The sequence below is a fragment of the Malaya genurostris genome, chromosome 3 (assembly GCF_030247185.1).
Source record: "Malaya genurostris strain Urasoe2022 chromosome 3, Malgen_1.1, whole genome shotgun sequence".
Taxonomy (NCBI): Eukaryota; Metazoa; Arthropoda; class Insecta; order Diptera; family Culicidae; genus Malaya; species Malaya genurostris.
In genome coordinates, this window is record NC_080572.1 from 219,785,315 (window position 1) to 219,806,830 (window position 21,516).

At 35.2% G+C, this 21,516-nt stretch overlaps 1 protein-coding gene across 18 annotated transcripts in view; it reads right to left on the minus strand.

Annotated features, from left to right (window-relative positions):
• Nucleotides 1-21,516, minus strand: part of LOC131435438 (transient receptor potential cation channel trpm) — a 394,002-nt gene that overhangs the window by 24,478 nt on the left and 348,008 nt on the right. For 9 of the 18 annotated variants that reach the window (XM_058603330.1, XM_058603328.1, XM_058603325.1 and 6 more), the window contains 5 exons: nucleotides 18,722-18,778; nucleotides 18,369-18,395; nucleotides 4,913-4,942; nucleotides 4,169-4,306; nucleotides 3,950-4,107 (listed from right to left, as the gene is read on the minus strand). In XM_058603330.1, the coding sequence (XP_058459313.1) occupies nucleotides 3,950-4,107; nucleotides 4,169-4,306; nucleotides 4,913-4,942; nucleotides 18,369-18,395; nucleotides 18,722-18,778 (410 nt within the window). The remainder of the gene's footprint in view (nucleotides 1-3,949; nucleotides 4,108-4,168; nucleotides 4,307-4,912; nucleotides 4,943-18,368; nucleotides 18,396-18,721; nucleotides 18,779-21,516) is intronic. The other 9 variants (XM_058603323.1, XM_058603320.1, XM_058603316.1 and 6 more) reach the window with 4 other exon arrangements.

Sequence of the window (21,516 nt, forward strand, 5' to 3'; positions counted from 1 at the left end):
CATGCACTTACTCTAACATTTCACTCACACATCATCTCACCCATCAGGTCCCAAACGATACATCCTCACAATATGAACTGTATGAACATCGTTTGACAGCTATCAGTGGTTTGCTCATTGGTTCAGTCATTATTATTTTATTCTATTCTACAGTATTCCATGGTACGCAAACCACCAGTAAACGTCAAAGATGGACTCGATTTACCGTTCATTTGTTGTCATCGTGTGAAACCCAATTGGAATACGTTCACTCCTTTTAATTTCCACTTCACACTGATAATAAGGGCCTATAACTTCCGGTTCCGGAGTTATAGGGTAAAGTGTTTTAAATATTGTACACCGTCACTTGAACCGGCGAAACAAAAACCCTTTTTTAATCCACCTAGTGGTATAATGATGCCTTTCTCATATAAAATACTGTGGCATTCTATGCAAAATGTTTCTCTTCGATGTTTGAAAGAAACGAAGGGATTGTTTGTGTATTAATTAGTACAACATACAGAATGAAATAGTTCTCTGATCGGTTAGGTCATCCATTAGAAAACGTAGTTTTTTTCACCGGAAGTCGGATCCGGATGAAATTCAGGAATTCCGTATGGAACCGTGAGACCTTTCATTAGAATCTAAGCTTGTCAAAATTGGTTCAGCCATCTCTGAGAAAACATAGTGAGATTATTGGACATACACACACACAGACATTGCTCCCTCCGGGCCAATTTTTACTAGTCAATTTTTCAAGTGATTGCATAACCTTTCTATATGAGAAAAGCAAAAATGTAAAAAAAAATTCTAAACTGGTCTCAAAACTATACAAATCGATAGCCATTATCAGTAGACAATTGAACAAATCGATTCTGGCCAACCTGGTTCCCGGCCTCCGGTTTCGGAAGTATCGGAAATAGTGGTCATATATTTCAAAATGGATCTCACTCACTTTTCTCAGCGATGGTTTGACCGATTTCCACAAGCTTAGATTCAAATGAAAGGTCTTACGGTCCCATACGGAAGTCCTGAATTTCACCCGGATCCTACTTCCGGTTCCGGGGTTATAGGGTAAAGTGTGTTAAATATTGTGCACCGTCACTTAAACCGGCGAAATAAAAAACGTAAAAAATTTTGAATAGAAAACCACAATAGTATATAAAAGGTGATTTTTTAAGAGCTTGAGAACTTTTTTAAACAATAAAACGCATAAAATTTGCAAAATCTCATCGGTTCTTTATTTTAAACGTTAGATTGGTACATGACATTTACTTTTTGAAGATAATTTCATTTAAATGTTGACCGCGGCTGCGTCTTAGGTGGTCCATTCGGAAAATCCGCTTTTTTATCGACAAATTTTGTTCAGCGATGAGGCTCATTTCTGGTTGAATGGCTACGTAAATAAGCAAAATTGCCGCATTTGGAGTGAAGAGCAACCAGAAGCCGTTCAAGAACTGCCCATGCATCCCGAAAAATGCACTGTTTGGTGTGGTTTGTACGCTGGTGGAATCATTGGACCGTATTTTTTCAAAGATGCTGTTGGACGCAACGTTACAGTGAATGGCGATCGCTATCGTTCGATGCTAACAAACTTTTTGTTGCCAAAAATGGAAGAACTGAACTTGGTTGACATGTGGTTTCAACAAGATGCCACATGCCACACAGCTCGCGATTCTATGGCCATTTTGAGGGAAAACTTCGGAGAACAATTAATCTCAAGAAATGGACCGGTAAGTTGCGATTTGACGCCTTTAGACTATTTTTTGTGGGGCTACGTCAAGTCTAAAGTCTACAGAAATAAGCCAGTAACTATTCCAGCTTTGGAAGACAACATTTCCGAAGAAATTCGGGCTATTCCGGCCGAAATGCTCGAAAAAGTTGCCCAAAATTGGACTTTCCGAATGGACCACCTAAGACGCAGCCGCGGTCAACATTTAAATGAAATTATCTTCAAAAAGTAAATGTCATGTACCAATCTAACGTTTAAAATAAAGAACCGATGAGATTTTGCAAATTTTATGCGTTTTATTGTTTAAAAAAGTTCTCAAGCTCTTAAAAAATCACCCTTTATGAGAAAGGTATCATTACACCACTAGGTGGATTAAAACAGGTTTTTGACAGGTTCGAACCGAAATTCGGATTAGCGACAAATTTTACCAATTGCTTTAGTTAAGTTCAAAACAAATTTTGTAGAAAGTGAGAAGCAAGGCAATTCTTAGCTTCAGTACATGAAAAATGAATTGATCTACTCAGTAAGTAAGTAAGATAATAAAGTTGGCAACATATTGATTGGAAAGTAGTATAAAACCCCTAAACTCAAATTAAATTCAAAGTAAATTCAAAGCAAATTCAAAGTAAAATCAAAGTAAATTCAAAGTAAATTTAAAGTAAATTCAAAGTTAATTCTAACTAAAATCAAAGTAAATTCAAAATAAATTCAAAGTAAACTCAAAAAAAAATTCAAAGAAAATTGAAGGTAGTTTCAAAATAAATTCAAAGTAAATTTAAAGTAAATTCAAAGTAAATCCAATGTAAATTCAATGTAAATTCAAAGTAAATCCAAAGTAAATCCAAAGTAAATTCAAAGTAAATTTAAAGTAAATTCAAAGTTAATTCTAACTAAAATCAAAGTAAATTCAAAATAAATTCAAAGTAAACTCAAATTAAATTCAAAGAAAATTGAAGGTAGTTTCAAAATAAATTCAAAGTAAATTTAAAGTAAATTCAAAGTTAATTCAAAGTAAATTTAATGTAAATTCAAAGTAAATCCAAAGTAAATCCAAAGTAAATTCAAAGTAAATTTAAAGTAAATTCAAAGTTAATTCTAACTAAAATCAAAATAAACTCAAAATAAATTCAAAGCAAATTTAAAGTAAATTCAAATTTAATTCTAACTAAAATCAAAGTAAATTCAAAATAAATTCAAAGTAAACACAAATTAAATTCAAAAGAAATTGAAGGTAGTTTCAAAATAAATTCAAAGTAAATTTAAAGTAAATTCAAAGTAAATTCAAAGTAAATTCAAAGTAAATTCAAAGTAAATTCAAAGTAAATTCAAAGTAAATTCAATGTAAATTCAAATAAACTCAAAATAAATTCAAAGTAAACTCAAATTAAATTCAAAGGGAATAGAAGGTAGTTTCTAAATAAATTCAAAAGAAATTGAGGGTAGATTCAAAATAAATTCAAAGTAAATTCAAAGTAAATCCAATGTAAATTCAAAGTAAATTCAAAGTAAATTCAAAGTAAATTCAAAGTAAATTCAAAGTAAATTCAAAGTAAATTCAAAGTAAATTCAAAGTAAATTCAAAGTAAATTCAAAGTAAATTCAAAGTAAATTCAAAGTAAATTCAAAGTAAATTCAAAGTAAATTCAAAGTAAATTCAAAGTAAATTCAAAGTAAATTCAAAATAAATTCAAAGTAAATTCGAAGTAAATTTTAATAAAATTCATAGAAAATTCGAAGTGAATTCAAATTAAATTTACGGACACTAATGAATAGTTTTTCAAACCTCAAATTAGAATTTGTAGCTGAAGGCTGATGCTAAATAACGGTATAGATTACTTGGGCTGAAAACCTAGTTATAATGAATGCTTTTTATTTATTTCCAAAAAGTGTCCGGCTTAGCCCCGGTCTCCCCATACTTCCGAACTTTTAAATTTTAAAAATCACTCCTGTGTCGAATTGCACTCCTCATCTGTGCAAAACAAATGGTTTGCCTTACGGAAGACGTATGTAAAATTTCATTCAATTTGTAACAAGTCGATCTTTATTTTGTCACCATTTCAGTTGTAAAATGCTGGAATTTCTTATTCGATAAATTAAAAAAATGCTTATTGGACAACCCAGTAGCTCGCACTAATACCGCAATTTTATACTATATTTACAATATGTTAATTGATATGCAAAACACTGGAATTAAATAGGGTTTAGGCTCTTGCTGTCAAAAACATAACGTTTACTTACGAGATCGCCACCGGTTCCGAAGAAACGATTTCCCGGATTTTTTCACAGCCCAACGTTGTGATGTAGGCTATCGAATAGACTTCCTGCCAGCTGGGATACGGTTCCATCCGGACCAGCACCGTATAGCTGAACATCACCAGGAAAAATACGTACGCCATCTGGAATCCGGAAAGGAAATTAGTTCCCGCAGCTTTGAGCTTGAACTTTCGTCCGTCTTACCGAATCCGCCCAGAACTTGGTGATGGGAGCGGTGTAGAATTCGTAGAATTTTTTCTTCAACTTGAGCGGACGGTGTCGGATGTCGTGATCGTACATGTAGTCCTTGTACTGGGTGTTTTCCGAATCGGTCAGTGAAACCTTGAGAGTGAAAATTTACAAATCGGTTAGGTAATTTCTTCCGTTGAACGCGTTTCGAAATATTTCAACGTAATCGAAATATTTCATCCAACGAATCAAAATGGACCAGTGATATGAACTTCTCAAGTAAACTGCAAGCAAAACATGATTTCAAACGTGATGTCTTTTGGGCTTTGATTATCAAAGCTGGGTGTTGATTGCGGCCAACTATTAAAAACGGTGCGTTTAATGAAAAAAAAACTAAGAAAACTCTACGTGTGTTTATCAAAAATGTCAAACAACTTAATCGACTTGAAAACTCATGCCTTTTGACACTGGGTGTCTTATTGTCAAAGAATTCCTCCAGAATATAAACCTAAAAGGATTGCTAAGGAAACTCTAATCAGAAACCATGCCAATTACCGACAACACATGTTAACTAAAATTACGATCTTTAATTAAATACGTTACTGTAAAACTACGATCGGAAAATCGAACCAGTTGGAACCAGTAGTAAAAAAAATCGTTCATTCAAACATCGATAAACGCGACAATAGTAAAACTACACAACGCCAAACGGATTCGACCAGAATCAGTAGTTTTATATATATGAGTAATGGAACTAACTTTTGGCTTCAGACATCCGGTCAGACCTACCTATAGAACGCATCAAACAAAGTTGAAAAAGTTTAGCAAAATTTGGACTAGTTGATAAAGAAAACTAGGTAACAGGAGGATGGAAAATAAACTAATCGAAACTCTACTGCGACTAGCAAACAGGAAAATCTAATTTAAAGTTTTGCCATATGGTTACGGTAAATATTTAGTGAACACATCAACTGCTGAGGGATGCAAAAAACCGAACCGGTGCTAAACTGAGCCAACGGAAGTTTACCAAAATGAGCTATAACTAATGTCTAATGTGGGAAATCGGATTACGGCTGAAGTAGTTGAAGCTTATAATCTGTGTTTTTTTTCAGTTTTGAATCTATCGACTTGACAGGGAAAGATGAAGGACAGTGTGTTGGCGCCAGGAGGGTTCTGCTTTCAGAAAGGGGTAAATAAGAGCACACACTGGCTAGCATCAGCTCACTGTTTCAAGCTGATTAATAATGTATAAGTACTTCGGTGATATGCATCCGGGAATGTAAGAGCAAACTTTTAAAAGCAGATGATGGAAATATAGGTTAAGGAAAAAGTTAGTTTCAAGGGTATACATAATATGGCGTTTATATGTTACTGGGTGTACAGATAGATTTGAAATTTTTTTTTTCTGCAAAATCACGATTTTATTGTGCAAAATCGGTTCATTCAAAGTACTGTCCATTACTTTCGACAACCTTTGCCTATCTGATCATTTTTTCAAAACAAAACCGTTGTCCAGCAAGGTCCGCGTCAGTTATCGATCATAGAAATCCGAAGGTTCTTTATCTGGACTCTATGGTGGGTGAGGTAGCACTTTCCGTTTCGGCGTTTGGAGCTGAGTTTCAAGTGCGTTTGCAATTTACGGCCGCGCAATATCGTGGAACAAGATTGCTTTGGCGCTCCTGTATCATTTTTAAACGATATAGCTTCCAGCGGTTTATTCGGAATATCTAAGCAATTCATAATAGAGAACATCTTTGTAGTTCCGCCAAGTACACAGCATCATCTTCGAGTTATAAATATTCAATGATTTTCGGTGTATGAGATTCTCGTGCTAGACCTATTTCACATCGCAAGTCACAATACAATATAAAAAATTCTTCAGATTCTGTAATTCAGAGAACTATTCATCGGCTTCCTCAGTTTACTGTTGTGTCTCTTCCGAGACACGAATATCATGGTAGGGCCAGTCTTAGAAGCTATGAACAATGAAGTGTAATGATCAATAAGATTGCTTTGATAAGGACAAATTTAACGAACGAAAGGCATCGAAATTGTCGATACCAAAACAATCGTTTTTGACTTCAAATTGTGTAAAATTCAACCTTTGGCAGGAAAAATTAAAATTTTCTGGATCGCATACATCTCAGCCTGAAGAAGGTACGTGAGATTCAATAGAACAAAAGTTATGAGTTTAGCTCCTTCTGAAAGCGAGGTTGCTATAAAAGTGCTCTAGAGCAGGGCTTGTATTGTGAATCCTCAAACGAACGAAGCAACAAAAAAACATCTGCTGTGAACACTTTGCTTGACATAGCTGAACGAGAGACCTATATTAGAGAGAAACTAGATGCGTGAGAGTATATGCTACTGAGCAGACCAATTCCCTTGCCTAGTAAATTGCCTGTGCTGAGAGCTCAGTTAACACATGAACTAAGCAATCCATGGCAATGTAATGAAATGGAGAGTTCGCTCTTGTTAGTATTGTACGAGAAAGAAGGCCTTGCTTCACGGCGTGCTACAAGACGCGAAGTAAAGTCATATAGGCAATGTTTACGGTGTTTTAACAGTGTAGGTTTACAGAAATCATGTTCGCATTCCAAGACCAAATTTGATCACATTTCAAACATTCTTTAAACATTTTATAGCAGAAATTTTGCATTTGAGCCCATTTTCAAACCAATCAATTTGTTTCTTGGGAACTTACACTGTGCAGATATCCTAGAAACACAAAAATTAATGTTCTTTAAATTAATATTCATCGGAACTAAAAGTAATGAATCTAGTTTCCTTATAGGCATCTTCAATAGGTTCTCCTATTCATCAAATGCTAACCTTATGAAGCATAGGTCTCAGATAGCTGGCATATTCATGAACTAATGAACGAACGAAGCAGCTCTCCTTGCTTGGGTTGCGCTGTGTATTTTACCTGACATACGAATGTGTGTGAATAGCACTGAGAGTGAAACTCTATTGTTAATATTCGTTGCTTCAATTTGCAAGCCCTGCTCTAGAGTTGTGAGCGTCAGTTTGAATTCACCTTGTAAGACGAAAACAAAAAACTAAGTAAACGTATTCTATCTGTAAATATTTAAAAAACCGATAGAATATTTCTGATTCCGTTGCAGTGATCGAAATATTAATTTCGCGCCGCGTAAAAGATGATATTTGATTCGGAGTCCATCTCATTTTTTTAATTATCTTTAGAACTAGGCGACATCTATAGAGCAATTCCATGCCAAATATTAAAAAAAAATGGCAAAACTCTGGCACAACCCCCTTCGATTTGTATGAAACAGTGTGCATGTGTGTTCTTTATAGCAAATGAAGTAATTTTCACTGGTCTAGAGGTTTTATTCACTCAAGACAAATTTTTAAAAAGGGCGTATGTGTTTTTAGCCATATTATTTTCAAACAATTATAACTAGAAATCTATAGATTCTTAAAAAAATATAGGAGAAGTTGTAAATAATCAATTGAACTTTCTACAAAAAATATACACTGAAAAAAAAGATCTTTCAATTATTCGTGAAATCGAAAATAAAATTTATTTTTCAAAATTCTCAGTAACTTTGCCGTACGATTTTTTTAAAATTATATATTACAAAAAAACGTCAAGTTCCAAGAAAACTAATGAATGTTTTGAAAATTTGGAGAAAAAGGAAAAACTTTTTACCAAATTTAGAAAAAAAACTATGTTTTTATAGCAATAAATGTATTTGAGCAATGGAATATTATTTTCCAAGCTACGTTCAATGAAAAAACGCATAGGAAGCTACTAAGCAATTCCAGAAATGCTTAGCAGATCATCAGACGGGACCTTCTCCGATTTGGATGAAACTTTGCACATGGCTTCAGTACGGCAAACCATAAGTTTTGAACCGATGGAGAGGTCAATCCGACTCACGACTGATTTTTAAAAAGGGCATATGTATTTTTGCATTTCACCAAAATTGCCTTTTTCAAATCGTAACTCGTAAACCGTTAATTGTACAAAAATGGTGTTCAGGAAAAAGTTGTAGGGAATCGATTGAGCACACTAAAAACAATATACTCTGAAAAAAAATTTTGATTTTTTTTCACAATAATTACAAAATAATCCGAAAAAGTTAAATAAAAAAATCAGGGTTTAAATTTTTTTGATAATCTTTTTTAAGCTGTTATTAAAACCTACAGATTGATGACTATCCCATCCGTGCCTTTTGAAAAATGAAGAAATTACAGCTAAAACAGTTTACGGGTGCATGCTAATAATCAGATTCTTCTCGTTTTAATTCGGAAACCGTAGGTAGGTTTTAATAACAGCTTTAAAATAAAAATCATCAAAAAAAATTAAAACCATGCTTTTTTTTATTTAACTATTTCGGATTATTTTGTTATTATTGAGAAAAAAATCAAAAATTTTTTCAGTGTATATTTTTTTATGTGGAACACATCTTTATTAGGGGTGCAAATCAGAAACTCAAAAAAAACTACACGTAGAAATGTGGTCAGGTTTTAAACACTTACAGCTCAGTCTGTTTTGTATCAATTATTAATATTATTTCATCATTTGATAGGAAATATTTCTACGTATTGATTTGAATGTTCATAGCCATGTATTTTGAATTGTATATCATTGAAATGTTTTTTTTTTTTTTTTTTTTTTTTTTTTTTTTTTTTTTTTTTTTTTTTTTTTTTTTTTTTTTTTTTTAAATAACTATTTATTGGAATATGAGTTAAAATTAAATTATTAAGATTTAAATTGGGTGTTCAGCCACAAGTGGTGACTTTTCAGCCCTGTTATATATATATATATATATGATTTGGTTATTACCATGAAGACATCATTTGCTTCCGCAATTCTGAGATTTTTGTGTAGGGAAAATTCTAAACCTACTTGTATTGTGTAATGGGGAAAAGGGACTTATATACTAACTTACTAACTAATACAGAGAGCGAATCGATTCAATTGAAGATTGCATCGATTTTTGTCGGAATTTGCTTATAATATTATGTGACATTACATCTAATGGTTCTATATTTGTGAGTCTGTGTAACTCATTTGTACTAAACCAGGGAGGACGCTTCAGAATCATTTTCAGAATTTTATTCTGAATCCTTTGAAGCGTTTTCTTCCTGGTGGAACAACAGCTTGACCAAATTGGTACCGCATAAAGCATGGCTGGTCTGAAAATTTGTTTATAAATTAACAATTTGTTTTTTAGACAGAGCTTAGAATTTCTGTTTATAAGAGGATATAAACATTTAATATATTTATTACACTTTGCCTGGATTCCTTCAATGTGATCCTTGAAAGTGAGTTTTTTGTCATACGTTAAACCTAAGTATTTAGCTTGATCAGACCATGTCAATTCCAAGCCATTCAATTTGAGAATGTGATTATTGTTTGGTTTAAGAAAAGAAGCTCTTGGCTTGTGAGGAAAGATAATTAATTGCGTTTTTGCTGCATTTGGTTTAATTTTCCATTTTGACAGATAATCACTGAAAATATTTAAACTTCTTTGTAGGCGACTGCAGATCACTCTTAGATTTCTACCTGTGGCTAACAGACTTGTGTCGTCACAGAATAGCGATTTCTGACAACCAACGGGTAGATTTGGAAGATCAGAAGTGAAAATATTATACAAGATTGGAGCTACACTCGAACCCTGCGGAACACCGGCACGTACGGGTAGCAATTCAGATTTACAATTCTGATAGCTAACCTGAAGAGTACGATCAGTTAAATAATTTTGAATCATTTTGATCAAATAAATAGGAAACTGGAAATCAGACATTTTTGCTATTAAACCTTTGTGCCAAACACTGTCGAATGCTTTTTCTATGTCTAGAAGAGCAACTCCAGTGGATAACCCAGAAGATTTATTTGATTTTATCATGTTCGTTACTCTGACAAGTTGATGAGTAGTTGAATGTTCATGACGAAATCCAAACTGCTCTGGTAAAAAAATTGAATTCTCATTTATATGAGTCATCATTCTCAACAAGATAATTTTTTCAAAAAGTTTACTGATAGAAGAAAGTAAGCTAATTGGGCGATAACTTGATGTTTCTGCTGGGTTTTTATCAGGTTTTAGGATAGGAATTACTTTAGCGTTTTTCCATCTTTTTGGGAAGTAAGCTAATGAAAAACACTTGTTGAAAATTTTAACCAGGAGTCTCAAGGCAACATCGGGAAGATTTTTAATAAGAATATTAAAAATTCCATCATTACCAGGAGCCTTCATGTTTTTAAGTTTTCTAATAATTGATTTAATTTCATCAAAATTCGTCTCAATAATGTCATCGTGTGATAACACTTGGGTTGAAATATGATCATATTTCAGTGAGACTTCATTTTCAATAGGACTCACAACGTTCAAATTAAAATTGTGGACACTCTCGAACTGCTGAGCAAGTTTTTGAGCTTTTTCGCCATTTGTAAGAAGTATTTGATTTCCTTCCTTGAGAGCAGGAATAGGTTTCTGAGGTTTCTTAAGAACCTTAGAAAGTTTCCAGAAAGGTTTAGAATATGGTTTAATTTGTTCAACTTCTTTAGCGAAATTTTCATTTCGCAAAAGAGTAAATCTATGTTTAATTTCTTTTTGTAAATCCTTAACTATGTTTTTCATAGCAGGATCACGAGAACGTTGATATTGTCGTCGACGAACATTCTTCAACCGAATGAGCAGTTGAAGATTGTCATCGATGATAGGAGAATTTAATTTAGTTTGAGCTTTGGGAACTGAAAGATTTCTAGCTTCGATAATATAATGATTCAAATTATCAATTGCTGTGTCGATATCCGCAGAATTTTCTAAAATAGTTTCATGATCCACATGATTTTCAATGTGAGATCTGTAATCCAACCAATTTGCTCTATGATAGTTGAAAATAGAACAAATTGGATTAATTATAGCTTCGTTGGAAAGTCTGAATGTTACAGGAAGATGATCTGAGTCAAAATCAGCATGAGTAATCGGTTCACTACAAATGTGACTTTGATCTGTTAGAACCAGATCAATTGTAGACGGGTTTTTCACGGAAGAGAAACAAGTAGGATTACTGGGATGAAGAACTGTAAAGTAACCAGCTGAGAGTTGATTATGAAGTATTTTACCATTACTGTTATTTTGCCTACAATTCCACTGGACATGCTTAGCATTTAAGTCCCCTATTACGAAAAATTTCGATCGATATCTTGTAAGTTTTTGCAAATCGCCTTTAAAGAAATTTAATTGTTCGCCGGTGCATTGGAATGGCAAATATGCTCCAGCGATGAAATAAATTCCATGAATGGTTTCAACTTCGATTCCCAAGCTTTCAATAACTTTAGTATTGAAAGAAGGTAAAATTCGATGTTTAATTTGCCGTTGGACAAAAATGGCAACTCCACCACCAATTCCAGTAAACCTGTCAAATCGATGAACCACATAATGTGGATTACTTTTCAATTTTACATTTGGTTTAAGAAAAGTTTCTGTCACAATGGCAATATGAATTTTGTGAACTTTGAGAAAATTATAAAATTCATCTTCACTCGATTTCAAAGATCGAGCATTCCAATTTAAAATATTCAAATAATTATTTAACATCACTGTTAAATTTTAAATTCATTATAATATTATTTGCAAATTTCCATCCGATTTGAAATGCTTCAAAAAGTGATGAAGTCGAATTCATTTGGATGATCATTTGAAAAAGTTGATCTTGTAGGTAGATCATTTTATTTTCAGTTATATCGCCTGAATTGACTTCATTTAAAGAAGCGAATGGCATTGAAGGAATATTTGTAGGTAGACTGCCATTAGAAGAAGATGATTTGGCCGGTCTACCTATTAATAAATTGTTTTCGTTAGAAGAAGAACTGCAAGGCGGTCCTGTGTTTTGATTATTTACATTAGAAGAAATAGGAGATAGATTTCTACCTAATATACCAGCATAACTGACATTAGAAGAAGATGATGACGAGGTCGATCTACCTGTCAATAAATTGTTTTCGTTAGAAGACGAATTGGCAGGTGCCTTAGAAGAATTTTCAGGTATGTTCTGTAAATTTAAGGTCGTTGATTTGACTTGTTGTCTAAGCGAACGAGCGTTTAAAATTTTTTCCCTGACAGGACATTTCAAATAATTGGATTTATGATTTCCATTGCAATTTGAACATGAAAATTTATCAGTGGTTTCATTCATTGGACAAGCGTCTTTCGAATGCGATTTACCACAATTCAAACACCGTATATCCATATGACAATTTTTGGTTCCATGACCGAAGCCTTGGCAACGACGACATTGCGTTAAGTTTGCAATACGATTATGCCGTTTATAATGTTCCCAATGAATTTTAATGTGGGAAATGAAACGTACTTTTTCTAAAGTTTTCAAATTGTTTACATCACTTCGATTGAAGTGTATTAGGTAAAGTTCATGGGAAATTCCAGAGCGTGGTTTAGAAGTACCATTCACTCTTTTTTTCATAAGTATTACTTGGGAAGGGGCAAAACCAAGCAATTCTTTTAGTTCATTTTTAATTTCATCAATACTTTGATCATTTGATAATCCTTTCAAGACAGCCTTGAAGGGTCTGTCTGATTTTATATCATATGAATAAAATTTATGAAGTTTCTCGGACAAATATCGAATAAGACGTTCATAATCTTCCAATCCATCCACCAAGACTCGACATTCTCCTCTTCGTCCGATTTGAAATGAGACTTTTACTTCCGGGAGAAAAGTAGAAAGCTCAGTACGGAATGCTTTGAAGTCGGAAATCATCACCGTCACTGGTGGCATAGATTGATGTTTCTTCCCAGAACGACAAGCGTCCATTTTGGGAATTTTTGAAGAATTTTCTTCTATGTCGCTACAATCGGATTCAGGAAGAATCTCGTAAATATTGTTAGACGGCATAGGATCAACGGAAGGGAAATCCGTCCGTTGTCTTTTATTTTTACATTCAGATTCTATAAGATCGTGAATGCTATTAGAAAAATGTTGAATAACGGATTGTGATTTATTCCGTATTGAATTATTTTTAGCCTTAGGCTTGTTGCCTTTCCGGTTGGACGCAGGCATTTTTGAAATTAATGAAATTTTAAATTAAATTAACTAGGCTAAATTAGTCTTCGATTAGACTCCTAGCTAGCCTTAAAAAAGGCTGATTAATTTCTTAGTCACTCTAATATCACTCTTTGTATCACTTAGTCACTCTAATATCACTCTTTGTATCACTTAGTCACTTAGTTAGTGATTCAGGTAGCCTTGAAAAAGACTGAAGCCTTGAATCAATGAAACTCTAGGTAGCCAGAAAAAAAATTCCAGGAGCCAAGAGCTATACGCGTGCGGTGCGAACGACTGTTCAACACCGACTGATCATTCATTGAAATGTTGATTAATAGCTAGCAGTGTCCTATTTTGTCTGCAAAAAATCTCCAGCATACCGGATTTCCCTGCCATAGTCGACGGTTTTGAAGGAGTAAGCGATGTATCAAAGAGAGAGCATCGCTCTGATTGGCCAATCGATGCAAAAGCGAAGCTGTTGGAAGCACGCGAATCTATAAATAGAAGCGAAATGAAACCTAACTTTTCAGTCCTATTCCTAGCATGCTAGAGGTAGGTTGTTGCTAGACAGCAAGACAAAAACGTGCCATAAAACGATTTGAAGCTTTAAGGGCTGATGCCAGTTGTTAGCGTAAAACCGTGTTGCTCGCTGTGCGTATCACATTTCTCTTCATGCTCTCTCGTAAATGTGTAAAATGACTCTCGATGTGGCCGGGTGGCCAAGAAAGTTTTGATATTTTCGGTTACAAGTTTGACTACATCACATAAAATACAACAAAGCTACCTCTTAATTGGCAGCCTTGATGAGCTGATTTTATTTCTCTCTCATGTTTCGTTACGTTATCAGGATACAAGAGCAATTATCTAGACATTGTCAGGATAGATTTTTGATCCATGCTTTTGAAGGCGAGATATTCAATGAACAAGTTGAAAGTTGCCGTTTTCAGCTATGCAACTCTTCCTTCAAAAAAAAGTTTTTCCCGACCGCTAAAGTCAAACAATCATTCTGAAATTTTCACAGAATAATCTAAACTAAATTTCTAAGACAGTCTGTTGGGTTTTTTTGATATTCCTCACCGTTTCTGAGAAAATCAGATTTGAAGCGTGAAAATAGCCCTTTAAAACGCCCTAAAACACAATGGACTCAGACCCTTAATTGGTATACTCTGGTCTTGTGTCATGCAAGCTCGGAATTCCATGTTATGTCGCTTCCCCATGAGAAATTGACAACTACCTCTGGATAAATTTTGAGTGCTTGAGATTAATTTCTAGTTTATATTAGATGAACTCGATTGATAATGAGAAATAGTTTATCGCTTCAACCGAAATCGCAGAATGATAGAGAAACTTAACGCTAAAAAACTGCTTGCATAAAAAACTTGAACACAAGCTTGGCGAAGAGAAGCCTAATTATCGAAATCGCAAGTATGTACAAAGATATAATTGCATATATTTGGGATAATGGTGTAATTTCGTCGGTCATAAAACAAATGCAAATCAAGACAAATGATGTTCGGTGTTGGTTCGAATTGATTAAACTGTTTGATTGTAGATCATTAGAAATTTTGGTTGCCTTGTTCCACATCAACGGCTCCAACAACCCCATAGGGCTGATCCTTGTAGTTTTTTAGAGCATAAATCGATTCCCTACAACTTCTTCCCGAATGCCATTTTTGTACAATTAACGGTTTCCGAGTTACAACGATTTGAAAAAGGCAATTTTTATGAAAGGCAAAAATACATACGTACTTTTTTAAAAATCAGTCGTGAGTCGGAATGTCCTCTTAATCGGTTCAAAACTTATGGTTTGCCATACTGAAGCCATGTGCAAAGTTTCATCGAAATTGGAGAAGGTCGATTCTGATTTTGTCACTTTTTCATCTACTCATTCTTGGAATTGCTCAATATTCAAAGAAACAATGCCATACTATGTTATTGATCATGAAAACGTCGAATACAACATATCATTGTAGGGAGAGGATCATGCCATAGTGCGCATTAACGTCCATCAACCATTACCAATGATTATGTTCGAACGGCCATATCCTAATACGGGGACATTCTTTCCACTGGAAAGGAGGTGCGGAAGAATTTTATACTGCATGAACAATCCGATTCCTTTTTTGTGATACTCGGTCAGAACATAAGGTACCCAGGTAGATCGCTGGTCACCTACAACAATCAGTTGTAGTATGTCATGTCAATACTGGGTCAAAATTCGTAAAATCGCTGATAACAATTAGGATTATTATTTTTTGTTCAAGTGTGGATAAATTGTTTTTATTTGATCATTCAAATAACTTTCCGAAAATAACGAAAGAACTAGACTTTATTTAATCAATTTATTGCAAAAAACATACCCGAAAAATGTTAAATCTATGATACTTTATGCTAATATCGGGCAACTGGCAATAGGGTATTCGGTGTAATTTTCTCACAAATTGATATTCGTTGGAATCTTTGATGATAATGATGACAATTAAGTGAAGTTTTATTTTCGATAAAAAGACACTGGATACCAAATAAAGTTTGAACAAAATATAGAAATTAAGTTTGGACAAAAAATTTTTTTTAAATCGATTTTAAATTTTTAGCCAATAAGGATTTTTCAGCATTTTTTTTTTAAATTGATCGATTTTTACCACTATAAATATTTAGAAAAAATAGGTAAAAAAGTTTGACCATTTTCAAAAGATAGTCTAGATCAATTTTGGAAAAACAAAGTATGCACAGTGGCTTTTTGTGACAAAATCCGCATGATCAGAAAATTAAATTCATGAAATTCATTCATTTTGGTTTTGAATGAAATAACTTTCATTTCTAGTAACATTTGGACACTGTGTTCTTCAACTTTAGCGATCAATTTTACTTCGCTATGTCGTCATCTGTAAAGAATCTAGATTCACTTTTCCAGTCTTGAGAATTGCTAATATTTCTCGATCAGTTGAAATCGAAGGCACTCTAGTAAAACATTTTCAGAGGGGATGTAAGGAGAGCGACGACAGCTTGTGTCATTCCAAGCCATAGGACAACATGTCAAATTCAATATAAGAATTGCCAAAACTTCAAATACAATTTTTTGAGTTGCTACCAACAGAACGTCACTCTCCTTACATCAGTTCTGCAAATTTGGACATATTTTATTTCAACCGCTCATTTCTAACAAGCGGCAGCAAATAAAACTTATTCAACTTTCGGTATCAAATTCAATACCATAAGAAAAAATTGATACTTGGAAAGATGCTTCTCTATAAAATTCGCTATGTTGTCACCCTACCACTTAAGTGTTTCTCGACTGTAATGGCAGCTGACCGAAACTTTACAGGACCGACGCTTTATGGCCTTCATTCCGCTATGGCTAGATGCTAAAACAAGCCAAAACAGAACGGAAGAATTATATTGCTTGAGAAAACGCATCCAACGCATTTTCGCCCTCTGCTGCGCTTACAACATGGAAAGAGAAGTCCCGAGCCAAACAAAGAAAAAGACGATTTTTTACTGTGAAAACTTCTTTATTCTTCAGTATAATATCGATCTAGTGCGATACATTTGGCCCGCCGGTCGTCCAACATTTTGATGCGCTTTTGCCAAGGCCTTCGAAATAGGCTTCCGTTTCGGCAATGACCTCAGCACTCGACGAAAATTTATCTCCCTGGAGGAACCTTTCCAGGTTTGGAAATAGATAATAGTCGCTGGGGCCAGGTCTTAAGAATACGGGGGATGGTGGACCAATCCGTACCGCAAATCATTCAATTTTTCTGTTGCTGTTTTATCAGGACACGAAACTCGTCTTTTTCCATAACTTGATGGAAACTAGAACTCGTCTATCACGATCAGCTGTTATTCAAACAGTAGCGGATAGATTGTCATAAAATTTGGTATTGGGCCATCTATGTTAGAGGCTTTTTCTCAACTAAAATATACACGATGGTCACGTCTTTTCCGTGAGAGGTCCGGAACTTTTCATTCCATGTAGTAAATTTTCTGATTGATCATTCTGGTCCTGGGCGATGTAAATTTCACTCTTCTGGCCACATGAACAGATCTATACCGCCACATGGAACATTTCTTTTCGAACTCCGACAGCTTAACATAATCTCTGCCACATTTGCCTTTTCAGTCTTGACGTAGGTTTCATCATCCTGTACAAGGCAATAATGTTCAGCTTCCGCGATCGTAGTCCGGTCGACTTATTTCACTTATTCTCACAATGTAAAGTCACCACCTTCTTGTGAGTCGACAGTCTAATTCGCTTTTTAACTCGATGCACCATTGTAGACGACACGCCCAGCTTGCTTGCGACCTCTTGTACGGGATTCCTATCTAAACAGTTAATCACTCTTTCCGACATCCAGTTTCCAGAATGTCGAGATATGTTTTCCAAATACTTTTAATATATTGGTAACAGACTGTTTATTTAGTTACAGTTAACTGTTTCAGGAACTTGGTGTGCGAGTAGTTTGAATTTTCGCGATGTACGAGCAAAATTTTGATTTGTTACGATATCATTTGCACAACTACGTAGGATATGTCAAAACTAATCCTAGAGGTTACACACATATCCGATATAAGTGAAAATATTGCTTCCATGTACCCAAAAACAAGCTCATTATTAGGTTTATTAAATGACATCACGAATGATGCATATAAAGTTAATGTTTTTATAACTATTAGTGGTTAAGTCGAATTTTCAACTACTCGCAATTAAATTGGAACGAGAATGTAAACAAACCACCGATACAAGCTGCCAAACGACGTCCACTCTTTTAAGGTTATGTTAAGTTCGAGTAAAAGCAAATTGGAACAAAGCATTTTTGTTTTCAGTTTTTAGATCTAGTTTTTCGATTTCCTACCAGCTTTCGAAAACCGTTTGATTGAATAGAAACAAAGCAACTTCAAAATAAAACTGCTTAAAACTGCTCTTTCACAAAAAAATAACGACCCTAATCGATACGCGTCTTTATGCTCCAAGGAAGTATCCAGTAACTTATGTGATATGGTCTCACTACGATTCCGTAGGGACAGCACCGATCAGCTGTAATTGGGTTTGATTTCTACATTATGAAAGTAAAAAAAAATCAAAAATAGCAAGAGAAAAATGGCACTGGTGCGCAGCCAGGAAAAGGCCGGTGCTAAAAGTATGTATAAAGATATAATTTTTTGATGGTTTTTTTTTTACCGTGAATGCTGCTAGTGATCCGACGAACTTTTAATGATTCAAGAGAACGTGAACAACGTGGTCAATTAAAACGCTATGTGTGATAAGAGATATTTTATATAATTGGGAGACAGAGAAGGTTTGGTGTATCATTAGCAGGACCCAAGGCGCAGAAAAGATAGCAGAGATAGTCCCTCGGGGGAGAAGAAAAAAAAACTACGGAGAAAAAACTATGGAGAAGTAAGTACAGAAAGGGAAATGTTTCGGTGTCAGTGGCGTGGGTGGTTTTTGGGCGTTTGTGGTGTGCGATGTTGTGGTATGTCGTGGCGTGGCGTGGGGGCTGTCAGTTTCAAAGGCTGATGCACAAAACTTACTTTTCCATTCTCCTGCACTTTGGTATCTTTCATAGAGTACGTGTCGGATAAAAGTGCCTGAAGTAGGTTGGACGCATTTTAGGTGGGATTTATCGAGAGGTAGCATTGATTTATGTACACAGAGCAAACGCGAGTGGAACATTTTTGGAAGCGCGTTGTTTTTTTTTATAATATTTTCAACATGAGGAAAAAAAAGAGAAAAAGAGAAAAATGGTTAATTCTTTTTATGATTGGTTAATTTTTCGAAAAATATCAATTACTACGGCTGAGGATAGTATTTGAAAAATATAGTTTGGTTTGTTAGTAGTGTGAAAGAGATTTATTATTCGATAGTGGGCACTGAACCGAGATTAGTGACAGCATGACAAGGGTTACAAAAATGAATGTGACGATTCGTGCGAGACAGTTAAGATATTCACAATCGAAAAAAGTGTATGCTGAACGAAGTGTCAAAGACTTCATGGCCCATCTAGTGAGATAAGATGGTGAAAAAGATAAAATATTTTGCCTTAGATTGCCTAAGATTACAATGCATTTAGTTCCTAGACAATGGACAAAAATAGAAGACCAAAGAGTTCACAGTGACGGGAAAGAATTGATGATGTTTCCCAAAAATTAATAGAATTTAGTTGAAAAAATTAAAACAACTTAACGTAAAACTGAAACAATTTCCAAAAAGCGCATGCCTACATAAAATACAAAAGCTTAAAAGTAAAACACTCAACTGAGAGGAAGTTCATCAATAACACTCTGAACAGTAGAATTTTCAACGATTATACGATTAATAACATACAGACGGTTGATGTTTAGGCCACTAATTAAAATATATGATAAAATGTTATTCCATGGTCGCTTCACATACTTAGAGCAAATTTTAAACCTCATATCCGTCCAACTCACCAGCTCCGCGACACCCATGGAAGAGTCTGATGAGTCGTCCTCCTTCCGTAGAGTAGGCGAAGTATAAGTGCATTGTCCTTACCTGTGAACAATGGATATGGGTGCGGCCGGCGACGTGGTTATCACGCTGTTGAGTTGTTCCCTTCGACTTCGCAGGACACTTCGTTCGAGCAAAGTTCGCCGTCACACTAACTATAGATTAACTGTCCCAAAAAATCAGTTCAGAATGGTGGTCCTCTAGGGGCACGAGTCTTGGACAATATTTACGGAGAATCAACTCGTACGGGTGACCCTTTTTTTTATTTTTCATAAGGGTACGGTTCGGGTTCAAAAATTTGCATTTAGAATGAGTTGGACTTTGGGGTATTCGAACTTAAAACCTATCCCAAAACGGACCCGAGTTTGGTTCGAATTGAAAAACAAAAACGTTGCCGGACTCGGGTCTAGTACGGATAATTTTTTTTATCGGGCTCCGAAAAACAAAACTTTTTCTGGGTTCACGTTTGATCCGGTTGAAGAACACGGGTTAGGTTTGGAATTAGGAATTTTCTTACCCGGTCATCTCCAGTATATAGTAAGAATGTCGAAGACCAACCCGGTCAAAGTGGAATGACCAGACCGGTACAAGAAGAAGAGGCGCTTAGCTGGTACGATGTATGACCGATCATACGGTAGAGATCCGCGTGGTCTACGAATGAAGGATTAAGAGTGAATACAAGGCGTACTTCTAATCAAGTTCCTGTATCTACCGATAGATGACATTATACGTTTTGTTTTGTTGTTGGTAAAACATAGTCATTCCGTTATGAAGTATTGGTCGTCGAAAAAGCGTTTTCATGTTCAATCTAGGGAAAATGTGTCTGGGAGCCACCGTTCTCGAGCTTGTGAAAGTTTATGGCGAACGTGCTCCAACATTTCGAACATGTTAAACGCGGTTTCAAAAATACGAAGAGAGGAACCTAACGACGCCGCACACTTCGTCAAGTGATAATTGTCTTATTTCGTAAAGCGGTAGTGCTGAAATGATTATGCATCTGAAAAAAGTCCTTATGCAAAATTTGAGCTAAACTGGATATGGGTAAGACATCTAACAAGTTTTTCAAAGCCAAATGTCTTAGAACCCCTAGAACCCTCCCCCCACTATAAAACTACCCATTACTTTAAAAAAATAGTCACAAAGCTTTCAAGTGTTCTAGAATTTTACGTATTTTCGCGTAATCTAACGCTTTGTCGAACAAACCATTTCTCTAGGATTCCTTCAAAAAAGGTACCAAAATTACATTGCCTACAATATTTTCGAAGGAAAAAACTCTCAGTTGCTCCCATTTTCTCGTCTACTTAGATCAATATTGAATATAAGGCGCATGGTTAATGAACACTGTATGTTAACGTGCATGTAGCATATATTAGAGTATGTTGAGAAATACTTTCTCAAGGGCTGAGGCCAGTAGGTCGCGTATAACCACGTGGCTCGCTCTGCGTATTGCATTTCCCTCCATGCTCTCTCGCAAATGTGCAAAATGGCTCTCGATGAAGCCGGGTGGCCAAGAAAGTTCTGATATTTTCGGTTACAAGTTTGACTACATCACATAAAATCCAATAGAGCTACCGCTTGTTTGGCATCCTTGCTGAGCCGATTTTATGTCTCTCCCGCATAGCGTTTTGGCTACCTGGGCAGCCATGGCAACCAGACGGCGACCAAACGTGATTCAGCTGTCAAATTAAATTTGGCAAAACATAGGCGCATGTGTCTTAGTTGGCCGAACGTTTTCATCTTTTCACCTTCGCTGAAAATGTCAAAGAATCCCATCGGTATGACAAACGACTGGTAGCCACGACTACCTCAGAAATCCTGGTGAATACTATTGTATCGTTTAAGGTGTATGTCTGGTAAC